General features: G+C 41.7%; 2 protein-coding genes across 5 annotated transcripts in view; both read right to left on the bottom strand.

Moving 5' to 3' along the window:
• dcdc2c (doublecortin domain containing 2C) overlaps nt 1-16,716 on the bottom strand; it is a 105,268-nt gene extending 88,552 nt beyond the window's left edge. Inside the window, exons 1-11 of the mRNA XM_071905807.2 lie at nt 16,436-16,716; nt 15,784-15,832; nt 15,319-15,395; nt 15,024-15,155; nt 14,357-14,512; nt 14,166-14,214; nt 10,236-10,368; nt 8,188-8,288; nt 7,462-7,593; nt 7,122-7,214; nt 4,321-4,390 (exon numbers count right to left, since the gene is read on the bottom strand). Coding sequence (XP_071761908.2) covers nt 4,321-4,390; nt 7,122-7,214; nt 7,462-7,593; nt 8,188-8,288; nt 10,236-10,368; nt 14,166-14,214; nt 14,357-14,512; nt 15,024-15,155; nt 15,319-15,395; nt 15,784-15,832; nt 16,436-16,716 — 1,273 coding nt within the window. The remainder of the gene's footprint in view (nt 1-4,320; nt 4,391-7,121; nt 7,215-7,461; nt 7,594-8,187; nt 8,289-10,235; nt 10,369-14,165; nt 14,215-14,356; nt 14,513-15,023; nt 15,156-15,318; nt 15,396-15,783; nt 15,833-16,435) is intronic.
• Nucleotides 16,717-19,403: 2,687 nt separating this feature from the next.
• On the bottom strand, nt 19,404-21,339 carry colec11 (collectin sub-family member 11). Of its 4 annotated transcripts, XM_071905819.2 has the most exons (6): nt 21,207-21,339; nt 21,026-21,097; nt 20,358-20,429; nt 20,216-20,269; nt 20,016-20,111; nt 19,404-19,795 (listed from the first exon to the last, which is right to left on the bottom strand). In XM_071905819.2, the coding sequence occupies exons 1-6, from the start codon at nt 21,337-21,339 to the stop codon at nt 19,404-19,406; spliced, it is 819 nt and encodes a 272-aa protein (XP_071761920.1). The 4 variants fall into 4 exon arrangements, with proteins under 4 accessions (XP_071761920.1, XP_071761937.1, XP_071761928.1 ...); XM_071905836.2 differs by lacking the exon at nt 20,358-20,429; XM_071905827.2 differs by lacking the exon at nt 21,026-21,097.
• Nucleotides 21,340-22,736: the final 1,397 nt, after the last annotated feature.

Raw genomic sequence — 22,736 nt, 5'->3', positions numbered from 1 at the left:
TATTTTTTTTTGTGTGGCTGCCTCAGATATAGTACATGTAGGAGAGAAAAAGTGGCAGTAGCAATAGTAGTTATACAAGCACACTGATTCTAGTGGCTTTGCCTGTACTCTAGGGAGACCTAGTTTATTATTCCTTGTTTAGTCAGCCTCTCTGGACTTTTTTCTTGGAGTGCTTCATATGAAGTATAAAGCAAAGCACGACTACACTGTTTAATATGAGGTGCTTTGCTCTGCTTTAGTATATACCATCACTCTCTCTCACTGTCTCTATGTCTCTCTCTCACTCTCTCTCTCTCTGTTTCCCTCTCTCATGTTACATAGAAATATTAAAGCCGTGCCCTGGGGTCAATGGCAACAGTCCTCATTCTACCCATCACTGTGCCCTTGTGTTCTTCATAGCTACCACTATGAGAGGGAATGACTCATTTTTTTTTATCCACTCCAATATCATTAAGTTATTAGTTGATTTCAGTGGTTTTAATCAGCATAGTAATTCCTCTCCATGGGAAGATAAGTCTCTCTCAAGAGCAGTTACGCCGTCCACTATGCCTGCTGATTAGGCACAAGCCCCCAAAATAATTCATCAGAAAACTGCAAAAAATAATTTATCAAAAGTGCTTCTCGCAAAACCCGCTCAGGACCTTTGCTTCTTAATAATTAAACTCCGCAATTAGGCATCTTACCATGCGCGCAGTGTGAGGCTCCATGCAATATTCATAACCATACATAATTATGCAATATATTCACTGAAATAAGAGGCCATATATTCACGGTGGGGCTGTCAAGAGGCAAGACATTTTTATTTGGTTTATAACACTGTTTCATCTTATACATGAGCGGCTGGCTTCTGGAGACGAGAGAGAACGAGGACGTCTGGTCTTCAGCAGCCTGACACTGTATTCTATGGCTCTTACAGGAAAGAGAAAGAGAGCGGGAGGGAGAGAGAGAAAGAGAGAGAGGGAGAGAGAAAGAGGGGGAGAGAGAGAGAGAGAGAGAGAGAGAGAAAAGAGAGAATAAGCATCGAGTGGTGATGCACTCACCACAGGAGCCACTAATATCAAAGTGCATCTGCCGGACACAACAAAGGCATACCTTAGTGGTATCATACGTTGACCACAGAGTCAGTCAACACGAGACGCAGAAAAAAGAAGAGGCATTAAATTAAAATGGAGTCGAGATGGGGCCCTGTCTCGGGATGTATTGTATGATAAATTATACATAATGCTCATCCCAGCATGGTAAAGAACTATACAGAAAAAAAATAGTCCTAAAGCCCTTGATGGCGCCTGAAGCAAATAAGCAACAGCAGCGGTCTACAGTGGACACACTGTGGACAAGGTTGGCTTTCATCTTGAGATGCAGTTCAAAGCTACAGGCTGCGAACAGAACAAACTGGCAATCAAAGCTAATGTGTAACCGGGCAGTGGTTCACTTCACAGAGCCTGCCGTCTCGAGTGCAGCGGAGATCACACGCAGACGCCTCTCTCACATCACAATGGCTGATTTTCAACACACGCTCTTTGGAACTTATTATTTTTCGCCATGTAAATGGGAAAAAAAAAGAAACTTATTGCTGTTTGGAGCCGCTGCCTTTTGAAGGCCTTTCATGACATGTATATGATGAATGAGAAGAAAAGCATACATTTTCCTCTAACTTTACTGTAGTTAACAAAGGCTCTCATTCTCCTTCAGCTACGCCATCCCCAAGGATACCATTTGCTTTTTGCCTGAATCAGAACTTGGATAGCTGAATGAAACGGAGGAAAAATATATATTCTGTATCACAAGATATATTGTAGTGGTCTAACATCCATGAAACATGTAATTACCAAAGTGTCATAAATATCATGAAGCTTTTTGTGGAGGGATTTCATAAGCATTTAATATCCACACCAAGCATTTCTCATGCTCACAACTTGTTAGAATAGCATGGTACATGCTGTATCCCCATATGGTGGATAAACACTGCTGTGCTGTACAGTAATATATGGAGCTTTAGTACACTGTGTGTTATATTTAAATGTGAGATTACAATTTGAATCCATGAGAAATGTAATCATATAAAATGTATAGTACATACCTTTTAAATGAGTGGCATGTAGATCAAGGCAAGGAACCAGAATTTTTACTTCTTTCTGGAAAAAAGGAGAATAAAAAGGAAATTGTTTACCTTACAAACATACAAGAGTCCAGCCTATAATCTCAAAGACCTCCTCCGCTTGATAAACAAAAACATGTTTTTTTTCTCTCATAGGCTATACTGCACAACAATGACCTTTTAGAATATGACACCATTTCCCCGTCAGTATAATACAGATGTGATTAACATAAATAAGAGTTAGAGTCAAATAGGCGTAAAGGTCGTCACTCAGGACTAGTCTCGGGTCCGCAAGGTGATTTACAACACCTTAATTTGACTGTGTGGAATAATTTATCTGTGACATAGCAAGCCATGCAACTCTCTGCATGTAGTATGCGCATACAGGCGACAATATGCCATGACTGCACACATCTCATATCTGCCCAATCAGTCAAGATGCTTTACAACTTCTGTCAGAGGCCCTAACAGTCCTCATAAATTATGAGGCCATTGTTCATGTTGCCAATAACTTTTGAAGGAGAATCTCAGCCAAACTGAACCCAGTAGTGTCTCTTGCTTTTATACAGGGGAAGTTAAGATAAAATACCCCTGGTAAAGAAGCCATACCTAATCAGAACTTGCCACAAATATATGGAGGAGGGAAGGCAAGTACTTTGAAGGTAGATTTACATTTTTAGAAAAAGGCTTCCTATTTCCGCTCAACTGGAAAATTCCTTTCAAGGATAAAAACTGGCACGGCACAGACATTGACATTTTGATGCAAAGCAGGTGGCAGGTTTGGTTCCGTTAGTTTGAGATCACTTGCATTTCCTACATTTTCACATCCCACTTCCCTCCACTTCAGCCCTGAGCCTCCAGTTATGCCTTGCATGTGTGGCATCTGCAGATCCACCGTGGCTCTGACAGCTAGGGAATATGAGGCATGATGCAGAACCATTCATACACAGCGACAATAATATAATGTAATATGGACAGAAAAATGAGTACGTGGGTCTGGAGTGGGCAAGTAATAAGATGCCGTGATTGATTTCAAACGCCCCCTACAGTGGCCATTGCTATTCTGTGGGGAAAGCACAGCCAGAACTACAGTGTACAAGGCCGTATTTCTGTCCACCGAATTTCACAAGACCTCTAGCACTGTCAATATAGGCATAATTGAGAGAGAATACATGTATATGTGTGTGCATGAGTGTGCGCACATGTGTATGTGAGAAATTAGGTCAATGTTAACTGCTGCCTGTGAGATTACTCTGTGCATGTGCGCGTACATGTGTGTGTGTCTGTGTGTGTGTGTGTGTGTGTGTGTGTGTACTTTCATGATAGCATGGATTACATGTGAGTGAGGTAGGGAGCCTGCTGTTAGCGCAGGATGCAGTGATTTTCCTGGTGTCACACTGACATAGTGCACCGCAGATTGGAGGGCAGACAGTGATAACCACCTGCAGGGATTCACATCCCTCTCCATTTAGTCACCTTTGGAATTCTCACCGGGGACAATACAGAATGCCTGGAAACTGTTGAATGGGCCTCGCTCCCAAAGCCTATGTTTTGCAGACAATTAGAGTGAAATTGCTGGAACCAAGTGCAAGGCACATTCCCCCAACAAAGGAGAATGTCAGGTTTACATCATGGCTACCGTTTGTATTTGAACATGTTCTTCCTTTTTTCCCTATAATGAAATGTGTACAGCAGTACTCAGTCATATTTGTATTTTTCATCAGATGTGCTCTTCTCTATATCAATCAAATGAAAGTCAGACCATGGAATTCTAGTTAGAATGAGAAGTTGAGGGAAAAAAATTGACTTTCACAGTAACAAGGTAGGTACTCCCTTCTACTCGCTGTCAGAGTGGGCCCAAATTACAAATGACATGGGAAATATAAAGAGTGGTGAATAATCCCAGGCTCTCAGCGTGGCGCACCTTGATGTGCAGGTGCCTTTAATACTAGAATAAGTCATCTGAGATTGGGGAGGCAAAAAAACCCACTCAACCAGATGGTCTCCATAAAGCACGGCGGAAAGCTCTCCCAGATGTTGAGTGGTGGTTGTGGATCCGGTGACATGCGATGTGAGGGAGGAACTGGTAATGCAGAGTGTATTAGTGGTCTCTTTATGGGTGCATTAGGTTTAGCGGTGCTGTGGAGGGGAACGCGGGGGCCGCCGCTGCTGCTGCTGCTGCCAGTGAGCTACTACCAGGCTTTATGCTTTGATGAACCTACCCTTGAAAAACCGGGACATCCGTGACCGTATTTTGCAGAGCTTAGAAGACACCACCTCCTCTTCAGCCTCCTGAAAAACATAAATCAGTTTTTCATATCATCATCTAGTCATATTCAATGCATATGCAGCCCTAATCACTAAATCTGTCAGGTTTCTTCCCTCACGGTGATATATCAAATTCCTAATACTATAGTACATATGCAGTAAATCTCTGACAAAGGCTATGTTTCTTAAAATTCAAAGACAGTGCTGCGTGAAGCGGAGAACTTCACTTGAAAACAGATACACAGAGTAGAGTATCAGTAGAGTTTAGGACGACTCTGTACTGACAGCTTCAGTGCATTCCAAAGTGTCTTCTTTCTCCGTACCACTAAACAGTGGCCCAGACAGGAAGCCAGAATAAATTTCCCCAGTTCATTGTCCCCGCTGAGGACTAGCAGAACATCTCAGTCTGATTAATGGCTGTACACTGTCTAATGAACAGTAATTGAATGGTATAATGCAGTAGGTCCTTAAAAGCCCAGAGGAATCGTCTTCCTCGGCCTAGCTCGCTGGAAAAGCAAGGCGGTGACATTGTCTAGAGTTGATTATAGTTGACCTTGCATGGGGAGAATAAGGCCTTTGAAATGGCTAACCTAAGCTTGGGGGAATAGGAGCCTGGAAAACAGCTGAAAGACAAATGAAATGGAATTGCATTGGAAAAGAATAGGAATGGATCAATGGGACGGTCAATAACTATTCGATTTTTTATCACAAAATTCTTAAGAAGAGGAAGACAATTGATCAAACATCCCTAGTCGTATTGGCATTTCTAACAATATTAATTAAGAAAAAATGCTTAGCTGACTGGTTGATAAATCAGCCAATATTGTTAAATCAAAACAAATGATAGTTGTAAACACAATATCGCACCGGCTAGTGCAAGTCTACCCTTGTCCACATTTCCTCAAAATATATGACGTCTGCCACGCAGGCGTAGCCGTGCTTGTGAAATCAATCAGCACCTTATCAGAGTGCGCTCCAAAGGAAAACCCAACCTTCACAAAACCCAACAAAAGTCAGTCAACTGATAATAAGAAAACCTTTGATAAATGTGCATCAGGCTCTAGCCTTCTATCCTTCGCTCCCTTCCACTGAGATAGCCTGCTTTCACTCCCAGCGGACATCTCCACTTGGCAGACATGCTGAATCTCGTTATTCTTTATTTGGTCTGGACCACACAGGTCAATATCACACACACTACCTCACCAGCGCACTGTCTGTAACTGTATTCGCTATTTAAATTCAATGCAATAAATCATTTAAAGCTTTGGCTGAAAATGTAATCATGTAATTGACTTCGGTCATCAATATCTATATATATACACATATACACAGCAGAAACGGGCATTTCACAAGCATGCATGATGACCAAAGTGGGAGGAAATCTATCCAAACTCAGTTCAAAGTATGAGTCATAGCACTGCACATATCTCTCATTACCATTCACAGCCCTTTAAATGATGAGGTTGCCGACAACGAGACAGCAACAGTCTGTTTGGCCTCAAAGGAGAGCTGGGAGAATGAGCGTGAGTGATGGTTACGCTTTAAGTTAGCCAAGAAATTAGCGTTAAGTTTCACCTGCAGCACCATCACTTCTGATCTGACAACTGCTTTCATAAATATAATCCCCAATAAAACACTGACGAACATAAAATGGAGCTGCTGCATAGCTCATTCACTGGCCTAAATTCTACTGAGGTGGCAGATGTTCTGTACGTACGATTACCACCAGAACTTGCTTGACTTTACGGGGGCTAACTTTGTTTTTTCCATAGCTCACATGATTCACCATCTATGTCCTCAGATTTAGTGCTGACACAAATCAGAGTATTGTACTTAAGTTGAGTTTCATCTGCTCAGTCCTGCTAAAGATAATTTCTGGCACTATATTTCACTTTTCTCTTTTTTTTCCAACTTCACTCTGGATAGCTTGCTACCAAAACCATACCTTCTCCTTATGTCGGTCATTCTTAGCTGACAAATCAAAAACTGTTTGGCAATGTGATGATTATTGCATAAAGTAGCTGAGTCCGTACCAGGAATTATCATTATTGTCCATTATCTAATGGTCATTCCCTCCAATCCATAGCCATTCTGAATCAGCAATATTCATGTATGACTAAAAGCGATAAGTAATGAATTAAGCTATTGATGAGGTCCTTAACCAGGGTCATAACTGGCCCCCTGAAGTCAATAATTATCCCGATAAGAATATCTTTATTGCAAAAGTGCATACGGCAGCAAAATCATCACCACACCAAAACATTCCCCTATGGCGTAATTGCCACTGCTTGAAATTATAGTTTTCATTAAAACGAAATGTTCAAGGTTATTGATTGCTTAAATAAGACTCAGTATCTTCTCATTTCAAAGCCGAATGAAATTGCTCGGAATAGTAATATCACCCAACTATTGTGTACGTTCATCACAGTTATGGGGCTTCATATCGCTGTCCCTCGAGGATTATTAGAGCAAAATAAGTATATTTAAATGAGTGTAATTTCTAGGAACCACACATCCATGCAGAAACATCTGTATACACAGCTCTGCCCCAATTCATCACTGCGAACACACATAATAACCAGAGTAAAGGACAGACATCAAACACAAGCACATACAGTTATGGAGCTCTCCTCTAATAACAAAGACACCCTGCTATGCATTTTCCAAGCTTAATGCAGTAGAGTCCTTCAGTGCATCCATATCTATAGCTGCAGCCAAGCCATTCTCTATAAGCTCATCTTATATGAGGTTGTACCTGGGGCTCAGGTGGCTTTGATCCTACATCTCTAGGACTGGTAGTGTGTCTGGTGCCCTTTACTGAATCTCCTCGTCCTGAAGAAAGGATGGACTAACAAATACACAGCAAGAAACACGGAGAGACAGAAAAACAGGCATAACACATGTTAGATAAAAGTGCAGTTGCTGGAAGCAGATCGAGTGTGAAGGTCTTGCAATCATTGAAATATCAATTACCATCATCGCATTTTCATGTAGCTTAAACATTCCAAAAGCAAATTAATTCGACATAAGCATAAAGTGAAAATGAACTGAACATGAAACTTGAACTGTGTGAAAATGATAATAGGTGTACCTACATCCCTCCTGGATCTTCCAGACAAAGACCTCTGCAGCAGTGAGCCGTCTGAACCACAGAGGGAGGTCTTGCATGGGTTGGCAGTGCGACACAGCCCATGCTCATTCTCCTCTTCAACCACCTTGGCCTCAACCTGCAGGGAGGGGAAAGAAGATCCCCCTTGGCTTATACTGTACTGCTGTATTGATTTTACAAAGAAAATATATATTTACGTAACGTGTTCTACTGAGTGTTCATGAGCCTTGTTCTGTGCGGCAAATGATACTACACTTAGAGTGATCTTCAGTTGTGTTTGAAGGTGAAAAACAGACAGGTGAAGCTAAATGGGAGAAAAACAGAAGAACATACTACCAGGGCATACACATTTCCCCGCTCATATATTCCCATCCAAACCGTGCATTTTTACATCAAATCTAAACAGCTTATTTGCATTTTTTTAGCATGTCATGATGTTTGTCAACTTTGACATATTTGGTTGTCTCCAATGTTAACAGACTGTAAAATGATGAGAAGTGATAAGTTTGTAGTATGTAGCATTGCTGGCAAGTTAGCTGTAATCAGTTAACTTGCCAGTACCCTGATGGCCCATGTTCATCTACAGCGACGGTGGTTATGGTGTTTTTAGACTGGGATAAACTCTCACTCTGTGCCTGGGAAACAGGCCCAGGCTGTTTCAAGATCATATGCTAAAGACCTCATCAGGGTCCAGTATGGGGTTATGTTTTACCTGATCAATTGGCAGGTCCACCTTCAACTGGCGATCTTCCTGCACCTCTGCTGCTCCCGCGATCTCCCTCCTTTTGTTTTTTGCATTGAACACGCTGCCCTCTGAGAAAAGTGATTAATCACAATTACCTCATCTGCTGGCAGTCGCCCTCTCCTTCTTCTGCTCTCTCTCTCTCTCTCTCTCTCTCTATCCATCCATCCCTCACTGCCCTCCTATCCTCTCCCTCTTCCTCTACTGTTCAACTTCAGAAGAGATCAATGATGCTGTCAAGCCATTTATTTATTTAGAGTGGTCGCACAGACCTAAGGGTTACGACAAGCCACGGCTCCCCTGCCACAAGTATGGCCAGCCTGCGTGAACTTACATTCTGGGGTTAGCTCCTGACAGTGACACGCTGCTCTTGATGCATGTGGGGAATAGACTATACAACAACGTCACACTGTCTTCTCCTAGTAAACCAAATCCTATTTGTCTGTGGTTGCTCGTTCTGAGACAAGGGGGAATGTAAATAATGAAACACAATATTGGACTTGAATCTACTTCAATATAGTTAAGTAATTTGATTTAAATAATAAATAATGTAGCATGGTAGAATAATCAGTGATTAGACAAAGGAACAATGTAAGAAAAATACATTTGGTTCATAAATGTGGTTCAAAAAGGGAATTATGCATTCACATAAAATGTAGACTTTAATCTATTATGTTTTGCAGACAAAGATGCCTCTTGGATCTCTTTCTAGGCCCTCTCAAGTTCAAAAACAAGGCAAAATGATGAAAGTGATGTGCTGCCAAAAGCTCTGCTCCTGCACTGGATGATGCTTGCCAACACTAGTCAGAGCTACTGCCTGTGTGATAGGCTCTGAAAAGCCCAGTGATGTAGTTAAAGAGGAGGCCTATGGATTTTATCTCGCTAACTCTTGGGCCTTTTAGTAATGAGTTTTGTGGGAGGGGGCCCTGCCATGGGGTATGATCAAGTGTCCAAAAAGTGGCCACAGATGTGAGGAAGAGCACTCTCACCTAGCAGTAGCTGCAGACAGCCAGCTACTGTGCCATTCTAATGTGAGCCCAAGATGAGAGGAGGAAATTCAACTCCATCAAAAGGACAGCTAGCTTGGTGTAATGTATGAAATGATGTCAGGTTTCAAACTGTGGCAATTATCCATGCTATGATGTCATGCTATCTCTGGCCCAGGATGTGCCTTTCAAGTTGGGTCATTGTGTTATTGTGCACTGAAGGTAAAACAGCCACCCATGAAACAACAACTATTGAATAGCTGGGTGGCAGCGGCAGAGGCGCAATCACTGTGTATTGATGTTATATATCACTTTGAAACTGTGTAATTGCTGTAATGCTTAAACCCATCAGTCTAAAAGCGTATTTTGTCAGTTTTATGATCTTTCCTCTGTGTTATTGTGATGAATAACTTATTACCATTTTGATTCCCCCATCATGAGAAAATTGGAGCATTTTGTTTTTCCCCACATAGTTAACAAGGCTTTCTGGATACATATTCAACAAAATGGCCTGATTGAATTAATCTATGATTTAAGACCCCTTGACGGTGTTTGAAGTCTTGTTCTGTTTAATATTCACAGAAAGGAGTTGCGTTCTTTCAAAGAGCAGGGAGCTGTGTTCCCCTGATGTGGGTTAACTTTGGAGAACAGGTTGTGAATCCAAAGAAAGCTCTTCCATGTGCCAACTGTAGCATTTCTATCTGTTCACTACACACACTAGAACCATATCACAAAAGATTTCACACGCATTACACATAAGAACGTACACTGGTGCACAAACTCACATGTGCACACACAAGCACAAATGTCCCCCCGCACATGTACACACACACACACACACATACACGTACATAAACGGCAGTGTCTTCAAAAAACAACAGGTCCAATTCATATCAGAGTGAGAAAAAGAGGGGGTGGTGAAAAAAAACACACATTAAACATTGCGAGAGAGAGTGAGAGAGAGTAAGAGAGAGAGTGAGAGAGAGAAAGAGAGAGAGAGAAAGAAGGTTTCTATAGAATTGCTCTGCTTACCCCCTGTTGAGAGGAGAAGTGGGATTCTGGACACCTGCCTCTGTTGTTTGGCTCTCTCTGGCTTGGCTGTGTGTTTCTTCATCTGGCCCCTAGCTGTGTGCTCAAGGTCCTCTCTAAAGCCTGAGTGAGCAAACTACATGGAGAGACAAAAGAGAAGAAAAAGGGGGCACAGATTAAGGCATATTTCCTCCGATTTCTCAGTGATTCATCATCAACCTTTGGTGTTGTTTTGTAAAGAGAGAGAAAAAAAAAAGACAAAACACGGTGGGGTTACATACTGTATACGAGCTGTCGAACAAAACTTGTTCCTCCGCTCTTTTCAACCCTTTTTTACATTTTCCATTGACCTCAATTTTTCATGAGCTGATATGCTTTGCAGCTCCCCCGTGACTCCCACTGTATTGAATTCATCTGGTTCCAATACATCCCGTGCACAACCTATCAATCACTAGGGAGCGTGGCAAACTAATCATTTATTGATGAAATGGGGCAGCCATGAATTTCTAACTGCATTTGTCTTATTTATCAAGCCAGATCAAACAATGAAAATCCAAACAAGCTTAAAGGGAAAGGGAGGGAGTCGCAGGGAATAACTTATTCTTCAGCAGTAGACAGCAGACGGTTATTGATGGAGAGGGGGAAAAAAAGAGGCTTGGGACTTAGTTGCATGGCGGGAGAGTGAAGGAACGAGAGAGGGAGCGAGAGAGGAAGAGGGAGAGAAAGAGAGAGAGAGCAGTGGGGAGATGAGTTCAGAGTGATGTTCAGACAGCAGGGTACACATCTGAATTAATGCTTCCACAAAAGGCAATTTTCTCCTCACAGGCTGCTCATCCCCTCTGTAGGTAGCAAGGTGAGGTATGTCTCCCTCAGAGAGAGAATGAGAGTCAGAGGGGGAGAGAGAGAGAGAGAGAGAGAGAGAGAGAGACAGAGAGAGAGAGAGAGCGAGAGATAGAGAGAGAGAGGGAGAGAGCAGACTTAATGTTTCTTTTCAGCTACAGAGCTCTTTACTGCAACTGCCTGGCTGGATCCCTGGGCTGGCTCGGGGGATAGTGTAGTGATCTCAGGCTTCCACCAGAATACACTTCTGGCAATGGTGTTTGCAAGCTCACTAACATGGAGTCTAGGGAATAGCAGTGTTGTTTCTTCACTTGTTTGCTTTCTTTAATGCAGAGGCAAAGTCTGTTGATATTCTTTTGAATTTATACAGCCGTTGGTGGGCCGAGGGAGAAAAATAAAACAACAAAAGAAGAGTGAAGTTTGCCTGGTACATTCAGCGAGGGAGAGTTGAAACAGAGTTCACTGTGCTGTAGTGTCCACAACCATAAGATCAAAGACAAAAGTACAGTGGCACTGTAGCAATAGCGTGCTGTTAATTCAATTTCATAACCTCAGTTTGCCTGTGAGTGATGTAAAACATCTTCGCCGCAAAGTTCAAAATCAAATTCAAAATCCATCTAGGAAATCAAAAGGTGGACAGTTTTTTTTAGTGTTATCGCCTGGTGGAAAGATGTAAATAGTTCTTATTTAAATCAACAAAGTTAAATCAAGACTGCCTCACTTGGGGAGAGTGGTGAGGAGGGTGGAGGAGGAGAGAAAGAGAGGACAGGGAGTGCTGCAGAGCTGGGAGAGTACAGTAAAAGTAGCAGCGAAACTGGAAACACGGCAGTGGAAAAGCTGAGGTCATCTAGCCTCCCGTTCTGCATTACATATCTACAGTACCATGTCCTGTGGGGGCAGACGACTGTGTCTATCAGGAGGCCCCAGAGACGGAGAGAGAGAGTGAGAGAGAGAGGGAGAAGAGAGTGCTAGAGTTAGTGTGAGTGGGCTCAGGAGGCCCGGGCAGCAAGTAATCTCTGGCCCTCTCAAGTGGCGGAGAACAGGAGTCAACAAGAGGACACTGTGATACGATAGCCAGGGGAAAACGGGGGTCCCGTCCAATAGGGCCAGCCAGCCTCCAACCACACTGGCTGTGGTATCAGAAGGAGCCACTCCCTGGGCCTGGTCCTCAGCGAGCAGACATGCTGGCAGCAGCAAGGGGGTATAGTTTTCCACGGGGCATTGCCACTTCCCAGTGAGATCATCCAGGAACAACAGAGGATTGGGGAGCAGCAGCAAGTCATGGCTGATGTCAGGGAGTGCAGCGAACACCTATTATTAAAGGTTTAGTCAGCTTCTCTTGGTTTTCACAGACTGCGTCGTGTGAAGTACAAAGTGCGGCACTACTACACTGTTCAATATGAATAATATGAAGTACTTTGCTTTGCTTTGATACACACCATTATTCTCTTTCCCTTTCTCTCTGTCTCTCTGCCTCCCTCTCTCCCCTATTAATCTTCTCTTTATGCTATGTCTACCTTAAAAGTTTCTACCTCATCACTGTGAACACCTAACTCAGCATCTACGCTTGCTTCCAGTGGGAACATGGTGTGCAGGGGAGTTTCAATATCACACTCTGCAGAGCCGTCAGTTCAGACTTCAGTGGTTGCTCCAGACCAGATGTCCCATTCAGCGGCGCAGAAACGCTCTGCCGCCGGTGCAGACAGGACAGACACCGTTCCCGTACAGCGAGGTTGCACAGCAAGGTTACATTTTACACAGCCTCGGCGGGCATGTTACTGGATCTTTTTACAGGCATTTCAAACCAGACCGCTGTTGTTTTGTGAGGTCAAACTGAAATTAATGACGGACATGACCCTATAAATGTATGTGTAATCAGTAAGCTAAACAGCTGACAGATCAAGCCAGAGTGAGCAATTTTCCTCACATGTATCTTTCCCCCTGAAAGGTCCTTATTAACTGGTCAAATCATGTTTACAAATTCATGAGGGATCAGACGAAGAGGAAAGGGGAGTAAAGTGCAGCAGCATCATATCCAGTGAATGGCTAATACTAGAATGAGCTGGTTGATACAAAATGGAGCCATAGCTCTGTCTCTGTCTCCACCTCATGGTACTACATGAAATGGCAAAGGCTGAGGTTCAATGAAATATGGTCTTAGTAGTCAGGTGGCAATTCAGAATTGGTAAAATGTGTTTTAATGTTAATGTGTCAGACTAAAAGAACCTCAATTAAGCAAAATTTGAAAAAGATGCTGTTTTCCATCCGTTGTTTCGGGCTTGGATAAGTTTTGACAAAATGGGGAAATCTTAGAAAAGTCACAGTAAACAACATTTTAACTGATTCTTACATATTACTAATAAAAAAATATTTTCACCTTATTTCTGCATGTAATGTCCTACAGAAACACCTGGGGTTAAGGCAGGGGGCATTTTTCTCCATCTGAAAAAATTGGCATCTGCCACAGCATTGTCATCTTTCATGGTTAGAAAAATCAGATGTCAGACACGTCTCTCACAGGGGGCCCTATCTCTACTTCAACCTGCTGAGTGGGCATGTTCTCGTCTTCACTGTGTGTATTTGGTGTTCATCTCAGGCCCACAGCAGTGCAATCCTCATATGGATTCAAAGCATTTCACTGTCTACTTAATCACAATACAAATTGTCCCGGTTCTGGTTTGAATAAGAGATTTTTTTTTCTTTCCAGTCAGTGAAGTCCCCCCGGTGCATATGTTCTGTCTATGAGGCTCACTGCACTTGATCAAGTGGGCCAGCCTGTCTCTGTGGGGATTACCCATCAAAGTGGAAAGCAACGGTAACTCAATGCCTCCTGCAGACAGTGATTGATGATACCACTGTTTCATAACGAATTGCACCCCCACAACAAGTCTCACATGTGGGAAATGTTAATTGAAATGCTGTGTGTGCAAAGATACGCTTTTCAACTGTGATACTACCAAGGTGTTAGAGCAATGTACTCCTACTGTAAACTAGTGGGAATTTAGGGAAAAAACGGCAACAATTTAGCATATCACAAGAAAGTGAACAACCAGATGGCGAAACTGAACACAACTCTGAAGCATTATTACTCACCACAGCCTTCGCATGTCTTGTCTTTCTAATAGAAGGCAGGTTGTCTTGGCTGATGCTGCAGAAAATAAAATCCAAACCAGAATGACAAACACATTTTCTTTCTTTTTCAAATTAATATATTAATCCAATGTTCAATGAATATGTGTAGATAAAAATTGTATTTAATTGACCAAAAACGGTCTGTCTCATACCCCTGAATCATGTTGTTTTCCCTGATTATATCCCTGCTGGGGACACAGTGGTCGTATGGCAGAGCTCTAAACTTATCTGCACCGACAGCCACATAGTACTGGTTGTTCTCCAGCTCAAAGGGGCCGCGTAGAGGATATCCATCTAATGTGCAAAGCCTGGGAATTTAAATAGGAAGTAATACAAATTGGAGCAATGCTTTGTGGTTGTTTGAACTATACTGAAAAAGATTCATACTCAGTAATAGAGGGTACAGTATTACAGTATGTAGTGAAGACATTGTTAAAATTTGATTTTGTTTGAGTGGTTTAATTCAAAGTAGCACATTTTCTGAAATCCATCCTTTCTTACAGGCAGTTTCGGATATACTCCAGTCAGCACATCACAACTAGACTTGGTCTTGATTGGCTCCCTTCACTAATTAATTGCTAAAATCCTTCCAGTCAAGGTAAGTTTGCAGCATTGAACTGACACCCCCCCCACTGGAAAGCCTCCACTCAGCACCTTTACTTCCTTTTAATTAGAGAAGTGGGTATTGTCAACCAGTCAGGAGCCATAGTATAAATGAAAACAAAATTATGAAAAGCCAGGGGCCTAACTTTCTAAAAAAAGCTACTCACGACTAGATGAGTAAATTCAAACTATAAGGTCTCTGTTACTAAGTCATACCTGTACACAGCACCAGTGCGAAGACGCACTTTCTCTGTCACCATGGCCAAGACATTTTCCCAGCTTGTGAGCGTATACTTTGGGATTAGTATCCGAGCTGGAGGGACCAAGATCTCTCCGTTGGTAAAAACACTATGAAATGTAACAACACATGAGACTCAGTCAGAGTGACATATCATTCAGGCACTGAAATGATCAGGAAAAATACTCTATTTTTGCACATAACACAGCATGGAACATTTGCCTTTTTACATTCAGGATGACTTTTTTATCTGGCTGAAATTTCAATACTCACTTGATAGTGCACGACTCATTAATAATTCTCTTCCAGCGAGCAGGAACTATTATTCTGCTGTGAACTACGGGTTGGATCTGAACATTTCAAAACAAAGGGGCAGAAAAATCCATGTGAACCAGTGTTAAATAAGGAATAAGGTCTTTTAAGTGGCCTATTTATGATCATGAAACAGTGTCATACTGTCCTGTTATTTGTGACAGTAGAAGTATATTGTGTTTATTGTCACTCTGGTTCTGGTTGTTGTCATTCATTGTACTATAAAGGTTCTTTAAAGTTAAAATGTTGTGCTGACACTGCCAGTGTTTAGGCTTCAACCTGCAACCACCCATTCTAAGAAATATTGAGGAATCCCCCAAGTGGCATACAGTATAGGTGCACATAATGGTCTTTAGTACCTGGAAACATATGACAGGCTTAATGTAATGATTTTGGTTCAACTGATTAAACACCAACTGATCTTACCTGTTCTTTTTTCTTTTTCTGTGGTTTCTTAGTTGTTATTTCACAATATCTGGAAGGATGAAACAATCACGTAAATGATAAAACTCAGGCTTGCATAGGTGCAACAAGTGACTGATTTATGTTCTTTGTTTATTCTCTAACTTACAACAGCCTGGGGAATAAAGTGCGTTTTATCAAGGTAGAGATAAATACAAGACCGATTTAGCAATTGAAAGAAATGTAAAAATGAAAACAACTAGGTTGTAAGAATCCAGGTTTGCAAAAAGACAGACAAAAAGACTGCAACATTGCTAAGATGTGTAAAACCGAATTTAAAGCATAAAATATTTGTGTTTAAATGTAGGCTATTCAACACCTTTGAAGGCCTTCAGTTAAGATACATTTAAGAAGTTTTAAGACTTTTTCAGGACGTGCAGACACCCCGGATTAAGCCCCACCCACCCACTGCCCACCCAGCCCTACATACCTAACGTGTCCACCCCAGGTAAACAAACAATGCTACAAAATGCTCCGTGTGGTTGTGCACCTATTGCAGATAACCCAGATAGTGCTGTCTGAGATATATGGGCTTTCTCAGAACCCTTGGTGGGGCTCCAGGGTGTATGCCCTGCATGCCCTGTTGGTAATCCTGGCATGTTTACAGAGTACCTACTCAAGCTTTTTGAACCGCTCTGCTCCGGCTGCAACATATGTATTCCCGTGCTGCAAGTCGTCCAAATCCAGAACTCTATGCCCCTGTCTGGGTGTGTACACCTGCCTCACAGCGCCAAAGGGAGCCTCAATCCCCAGGGTCAAAGAGGTCAAAAAACTGTCAAAAGTTGACACCTGTCGCTGATTTACCACTATCTTTCTTCCGGCAAAGAAAGCGTCCCCATTCCTGTAGACAACAATTGTTTTTGTCAGATTCTGGCGGATAACGGCTCTCTCCGACATAATCAACAGGTAACGGTAGCTAGCAAACGGCGCTCGGCTCTCAGGCTCAGGTTAAAAGTGGGTGTCAAAAGTCAGTCCACCACATGGCGAGTGTAGCCTGTTATAATTGAGCTCCTGAAGGCTCAAGTGGAGATATTTGATATGGAAACCAATTCGTTCACATGAGAGGAGATAGCATCAAGAAACGTATCCGTCGTCGGTGTTGTTTTGCTTGCTGCGTTCCTCGTTTTGTATTTTACTGGTTTGCTTTCCAGTGATTCAAAACTCTGGCTCACGTGAATGCTGTTTGACGTGTTTCCAAGGAAACCAACCCATAAAAAAAAAAAACATTTCACACACTACTTAAGATTTAGTACCCTATGTTTCACAAATACATACCAAAATAGCCCAAAAACGTTTTAGTAGTCGGCCTAGATGATTTGAAATATATTTGAGTCAATATGAATGGTAAAATAGGCAATATTTTGGATAGGAAAGAGGAGCCTACTTACAATGTGGCGTCAACAGCATATAGAAAATGTAGGCCATCAATATTCACATATACACGCACATTTTTTGGGCTATTTTTTTTATTTTGAAACAATGTGATTTGTTGTGAACTTTTTCTTCTTTGTCAGTCGTCCTTGTTAGGTAGGCTAATTGTAGCCCCTAGATAATTCTGTAACCTCCTGACTCTTCACAGAAGAACCCATCAGACCTTGATAGCATTTTGCATTCTAGGGGTGGTGTGTAGTGTGGGGTGGGGTGGGGTGGGGTGGAGGGCGTATATTGCCACAGCACCCCACCTGCAACACAAACACATCCCTAACTAGTTGAAAATCAATTAAAATTAGATTTTCCTATGGTGGCAATGGAAATACAGTCAAATAGATGCTTTTCACACATTTTCACCCACTAGCCACCCTAATCTCCCATTTGCCATCCACTTTTGTTCACCACAGATTGTCTGGCAGTCCACTGCTAGACAGAGCTGTCCAAATTGTTTACCACGGAGCAGAGGTAACCAGAGATTGCACCAACAATGGCACTAATGGCAACCTAATTGGTTTTTGCCAGACAACTCCTGGTCAATGAAATGCATAATTCATCCATGCATTAATTATTCATTTCTTAAGGGACTCGTGCTGTGCTTTATTAGGAGAGCTGCATCATGCATATTCAAATTCTTCTGTCTTCTTAGGGGGAGGCAATATCATCTCAATTGGGATGCCCATCCTCAAAAACAATACCAGCCAGGGCTGTAAAGACAACCTCTATTAATCACACAACTAAACCATAGAGGATATTCGGAGGGGAAAATGTCATGCTAACCTAAGCTGTGTAATGTCTTGTTTTTGTCATTTAGAAAACATTACACTGTCATACTATTAACAAGTATAATACATGTGTTATTGTTGGCTCTCTTGTGGTTAGACAGTAAATTATTTTTAATTAATAATCACACCCAGGGAAATTGTCAGTGCTAATTTAACTCTGACAATGTAAAAATCAAAACTATGGCAGTTTTTATATAAGTTCACACCATCAGAGTCAATTTTCCACTATTAGACAGATTTGAACACCTGTCCCAGAGCCATATCAGCTCTATGAGTGAACAAAAACACTCTCCAACACTTGTCAACTCTAAATAATTGTCACTGGAAAATGAAGCTGCTGCTTTCAGAACTACTTGCTATTTCTTTGTGTTCCTCTGGAGTTGTATCTTCTTCGTCGGTGATGTTCCTGTTACTGCTATAAGTTTTGGCGACACCAAACAAATGACTCCACTGTCTGGTGAAATGAAGAGGCAGAGGGTAGCATGGGCTTGACACACTTAATCAAACATATAATGACCAAAGTACACCAATCTGAGTTGAAAACATATAAGCTTATTAGCACATAATAAAACTTCTACATTTGGAATATATATATTTAACAACATAATAATATATAAAGACTAAAAAATGGATTGTTACAATGCAATGTTATCTTTATCCACTGGGTGGCGGCTGTCTTACACTGTTCTGGGAGTCAAAGCACTGCATTAAGTTCAGGGGCAGAAAATACTGCACATAAAGTTATTGTGTATTATACAGTCCTTTGATGTGCATCCCTGAATGCAATGTGGCCAATACATCACCACATAACCAAAAAATATGCAATCAAAATATCCATTTCTCTGATTAAAAACACCCAACTGGAACCCAATTTGTCTGTCATTTCATATTCTATGCATGACCTACAGACCTCTACATTGGCTTATTTACCTATAGTTTGTTAACAGTAGTGTTGCAAATAGTGCTCAATGGATAGATTATAAGAAAAATCAATACATTGTGTGGTGTGCTGTCTCTAACACCAATAAATCACAAAGTATATGAGATTAAGTGTATCCTTTAATAGCTAAATTCTAAAAAAAGAACAAAAACTGAAGAATGCTGTGTGAGTTAAGAAAATAAATAGCTTCCTCTTATAATTTTCTATTAGCACAGGTATTATAGTAAGTAAAAGAGGAATACATTCCATTGAAGTCAAAAAGACAGTGGAAAATATACTATTTTGCACAACTTGCATGTCATTTTGTCATCCTATTTACAGATAGAAGATGGGACAAATGCTGTGCGACACAGATGTTGTTTGTTGCTTCAGCTCCTCTTATTTAAGACCTTTATCCATTCTTTCCACTGCCCCTTCAAAGAGGGCCGCACTCAAACACTGTCCTTGTCAAATTCACATACAAAGTACATGGTGGGGTGGCAAGCCACATCAGTCCACTCCCCAGAGGCCACCATCTCAGCACAGTCCTCATCGTCGTAGGCGTTGTTGGGCTCCCCTTTCCTCCACTTGCTGAAGGTGGTCATGGGAGAGCGGTCCACGTAGGCGAAGAGGCCCTCGTGCTCCAGGTCATGAATGCCGATGTACACTCTGCTCAGGCCCGCTTCGGCAATGTAGCCCGCGATGGCTGCGTTGGCCCCCTCATCCTTGGGCATGGCCAGGTGCCCTCCCCTCGTCTGGCAGTAGGCCTCGGCGTCAGAGTAGCGCTTCTCCTCCTTCACCAACAGATAGACCTTACTGTCTGTCTCTTTTATGCCAGCAACAGCTGCAGGGGAGGGCAGTGCTGAAAAATGAGCACTTGTAGTTCTATAATTTTCACAGTGACATGCCCAGCATTTGCAGTGATTTGAGGATAACAAGTGAGGCAGCAGCATGGATAAGGAAGACAAGTCAGACGGACCGTAACGTTGAACGGAATTACATGTCAAAAGATCATTTCAAAACAAGTACTTTTGTGATAAACTGGGAGAATGCTAAAATCATACCATTTTTAATGAACTTCAGCTCAGAGGACATCTGGGCCACGAGGATGTCCATTTCTCCAATCATCTTCCTCAGCGGTGTGCACTCGCATGGAACACCTGATAAGGCAGAAATGTGGGAGAAGGCTGCATGGTTCTCTCCATCGACTCTCAGTTTAATCCTGCAACAACCCGTTTGACACAGTGAATAAGGATATTTTTACCTGGCTCTCCATTAGGGCCCATCGGACCTGGATCCCCCATATCTCCCTTTAAACCTGAGACAGAAAATATTAAATTATTAATTAAACATGAAACATACAGTATGCATTCATAAACAAGTATGTATAGTACAGTTAGAATTACCTTTCATTCCACCTGGACCCATTTTGCCATAACGTCCCATAATGCCTTTCTGTCCGTTAAGTCCAGTTTGGCCTAAAAAGAGGGTGGGTGATGAGAAAGTTTTGCGATTGTATGCTCTATAGAAAAAAATGCTGAATTTCTGGAGTCATCTTGCATCTTAACAGACCAAACATTAAAATTACTCCATGGCTGAATTCCTCTGAATCACCACTATTTTGTGATCACATTCAATAAATGCCAAAAGGAAAAACTAAAATGCTGAGTCTGTGTAATCTACTGTAGTATATTACAAGTGTGAGAACAGCCTCCACTCCTCATTAAGGTCTTCAGTAAACACTTGTCACCAGCAGTGGATCCTGCGTATCGTTTCTCGTCCAACCTCTCACCCTTAATGTAAACACTCGGCCATCTCTGGACTGCCTGGTAGTGATGTAACAGCACCCTATCAGCCCGAGCAATGTGATCTTTACCCCACTTCTCCTCATTTTAGCCAAGTGATTAGGGTGAGAAAACATGAGGAGATGCATGACTTTGGGCATTTGGCAAACATTTTCTTCCTGCATGGAGTACAATCCAACGGTGGAATGACATTCTAAGGAAATGAAACTTTAATTTGACATAAAAAATCTAGATAGAAAAAAAAAAAACATTCTGCACAAAAACAATACCAATCTCTCCTAGAGGGCCGACTCTTCCTGGTCTCCCCGGTGCTCCTTTCACTCCTTTCTCTCCTGGTTCTCCTTTTGCAGAAGAAGATAAAAGTAATTGTAGCATATGAAAGCGACTCCTGCATCTGATGTGTTATGTATGGTGTGTATATGTGCACTAAAAACACATAAAACTGTGTGCCTTTGAGTCCAGGGACAAGGATCTGAACGGAGCAGGGTTCTTCTGTCAAGTGCTGTCCATAAGACGTCTGCAGCAGTATTAAACCCAGCACAGAGATTAGTATCACGGGCAGTAACAGCTTCTCTCCTCTCATCCTTCTACATGGGGTGGATGGTAGGCTACACTGGAGGAACAGAGACAGAGATTGAGAGAGATTATAAATAATTCTGGTTTGTTTTACAAGACAAGTGAAGGTTTACTCTGGAAAACATCTAAGAAAACATTTCAGAACTCAAATAGCGGCGTAAAGTGTTTATGTTTCTGTGAGCAGCCAAACACCAGAAATGCTTCGAGTGAACCGCCTAATCTGTCAGTGTAAACCAGTTATCTATTACCACCCAGTACCAACCAAGGCAGACTGGCAGGGAAGACACATTCTTGACAGAACACAGCTTACTTTGATAACACAAGTGAGCTTCCCATTTTAAAACCAAATCACTAATAACTAATAATTTTTCACACATATCTACCCTAAGAATTGGCAAACTTTATTCCTCTAACCTGAGACAGTTTAAGTATTTAGATGAACTCCCTCCGAAAGTTTGAAACCATAGTCACTAGTTTACAAGGAGACAAATCATTGTTTCAAGCCGTACACTATGCATATATGAATCTTCTGAATGAATTTCTACTTCATACCAACAACTATTCATACATGACATAGAAGCCACAGCCAGGATTAAATTCCTCTAAACCCAAGTGTTATATGCGTAGCTTTGTTGTGATAAACTTGCCATGACCAATATCAGGAATGAATATAGCTTCTGAAAACAGAACAATATACTGCATTTCAAAATCCCGATGGCCTACCTTTAAGGGAATTTTCCAGACAGAAGTAGAAAGTATCGTCAGCTTGCAAAGACTCACAGGAGCTTTGAACACTGGTGGTCGTACAGAAACTTTTCATTTTCCTCCGCAGGCACCCCAGAATGTGTGTGATAGGACATTCATAAACAGTTCGCAGATAAAGCCCAAAGCAGCTGGGGCCCCAGAGATAATTGGATGGGAAAGCAGTTGAGTGATTGACAGCAGTGCAGCCTGATAAATACACTGACTCAACTTCAAAGTCTCACAGATATTTAAAAAAAAAAGCAAATGAATCTACTAATAGAGACTTCTAAAGAAGCAGAAGTGGTGTGAGTTTTATCTTCTGAGGGAAAAACATACTATTCAATGTTTAAACATTTTTTTTATTAAATAGAATTGCTTCACTTTTGTGTAAAGATTCCATATCTCATTTATGTGTTTCTCTCTGTTAATTGCAGTTGGTTGTAAATTAGAAGTGTTACTTGGTCATGTCAAAATTGAAGGAGAAATATAAGTCACGTGTTCAGGTTTCTTCTACAACAAACTCCCAGATGCTTCATGCACAGAATACCATCATGTTTAGTTTTTATTCGGATAACCAATTCTTCATTGTGGGGAAAAAAGAAAATTCTTAAATTGCAGCCTGGTGTGTTTGTTTTTCAGGAATAATAAAGCAGAGACATC

This window comes from Centroberyx gerrardi, chromosome 17 (genome assembly GCF_048128805.1).
Source record: "Centroberyx gerrardi isolate f3 chromosome 17, fCenGer3.hap1.cur.20231027, whole genome shotgun sequence".
NCBI classification, from domain to species: domain Eukaryota; kingdom Metazoa; phylum Chordata; class Actinopteri; order Beryciformes; family Berycidae; genus Centroberyx; species Centroberyx gerrardi.
The sequence above is the reverse complement of the archived record's forward strand: the minus strand, read 5'-3'. Positions and strand labels throughout refer to the sequence as shown.

Bases quoted from the DNA above. Each gene is read 5' to 3' on its own strand.
- colec11 (XM_071905819.2), bottom strand. From the start codon at position 21,339: ATGAGAGGAGAGAAGCTGTTACTGCCCGTGATACTAATCTCTGTGCTG. The intron at 20,430-21,025 runs GTATTGTTTTTG...CCCTCTTTTTAG, and splicing joins CGGCCCTCTAGGAGAGATTG to GCCAAACTGGACTTAACGGA. The intron at 20,112-20,215 runs GTAAAAATATCC...CTGCCTTATCAG, and splicing joins GGGCCCTAATGGAGAGCCAG to GTGTTCCATGCGAGTGCACA.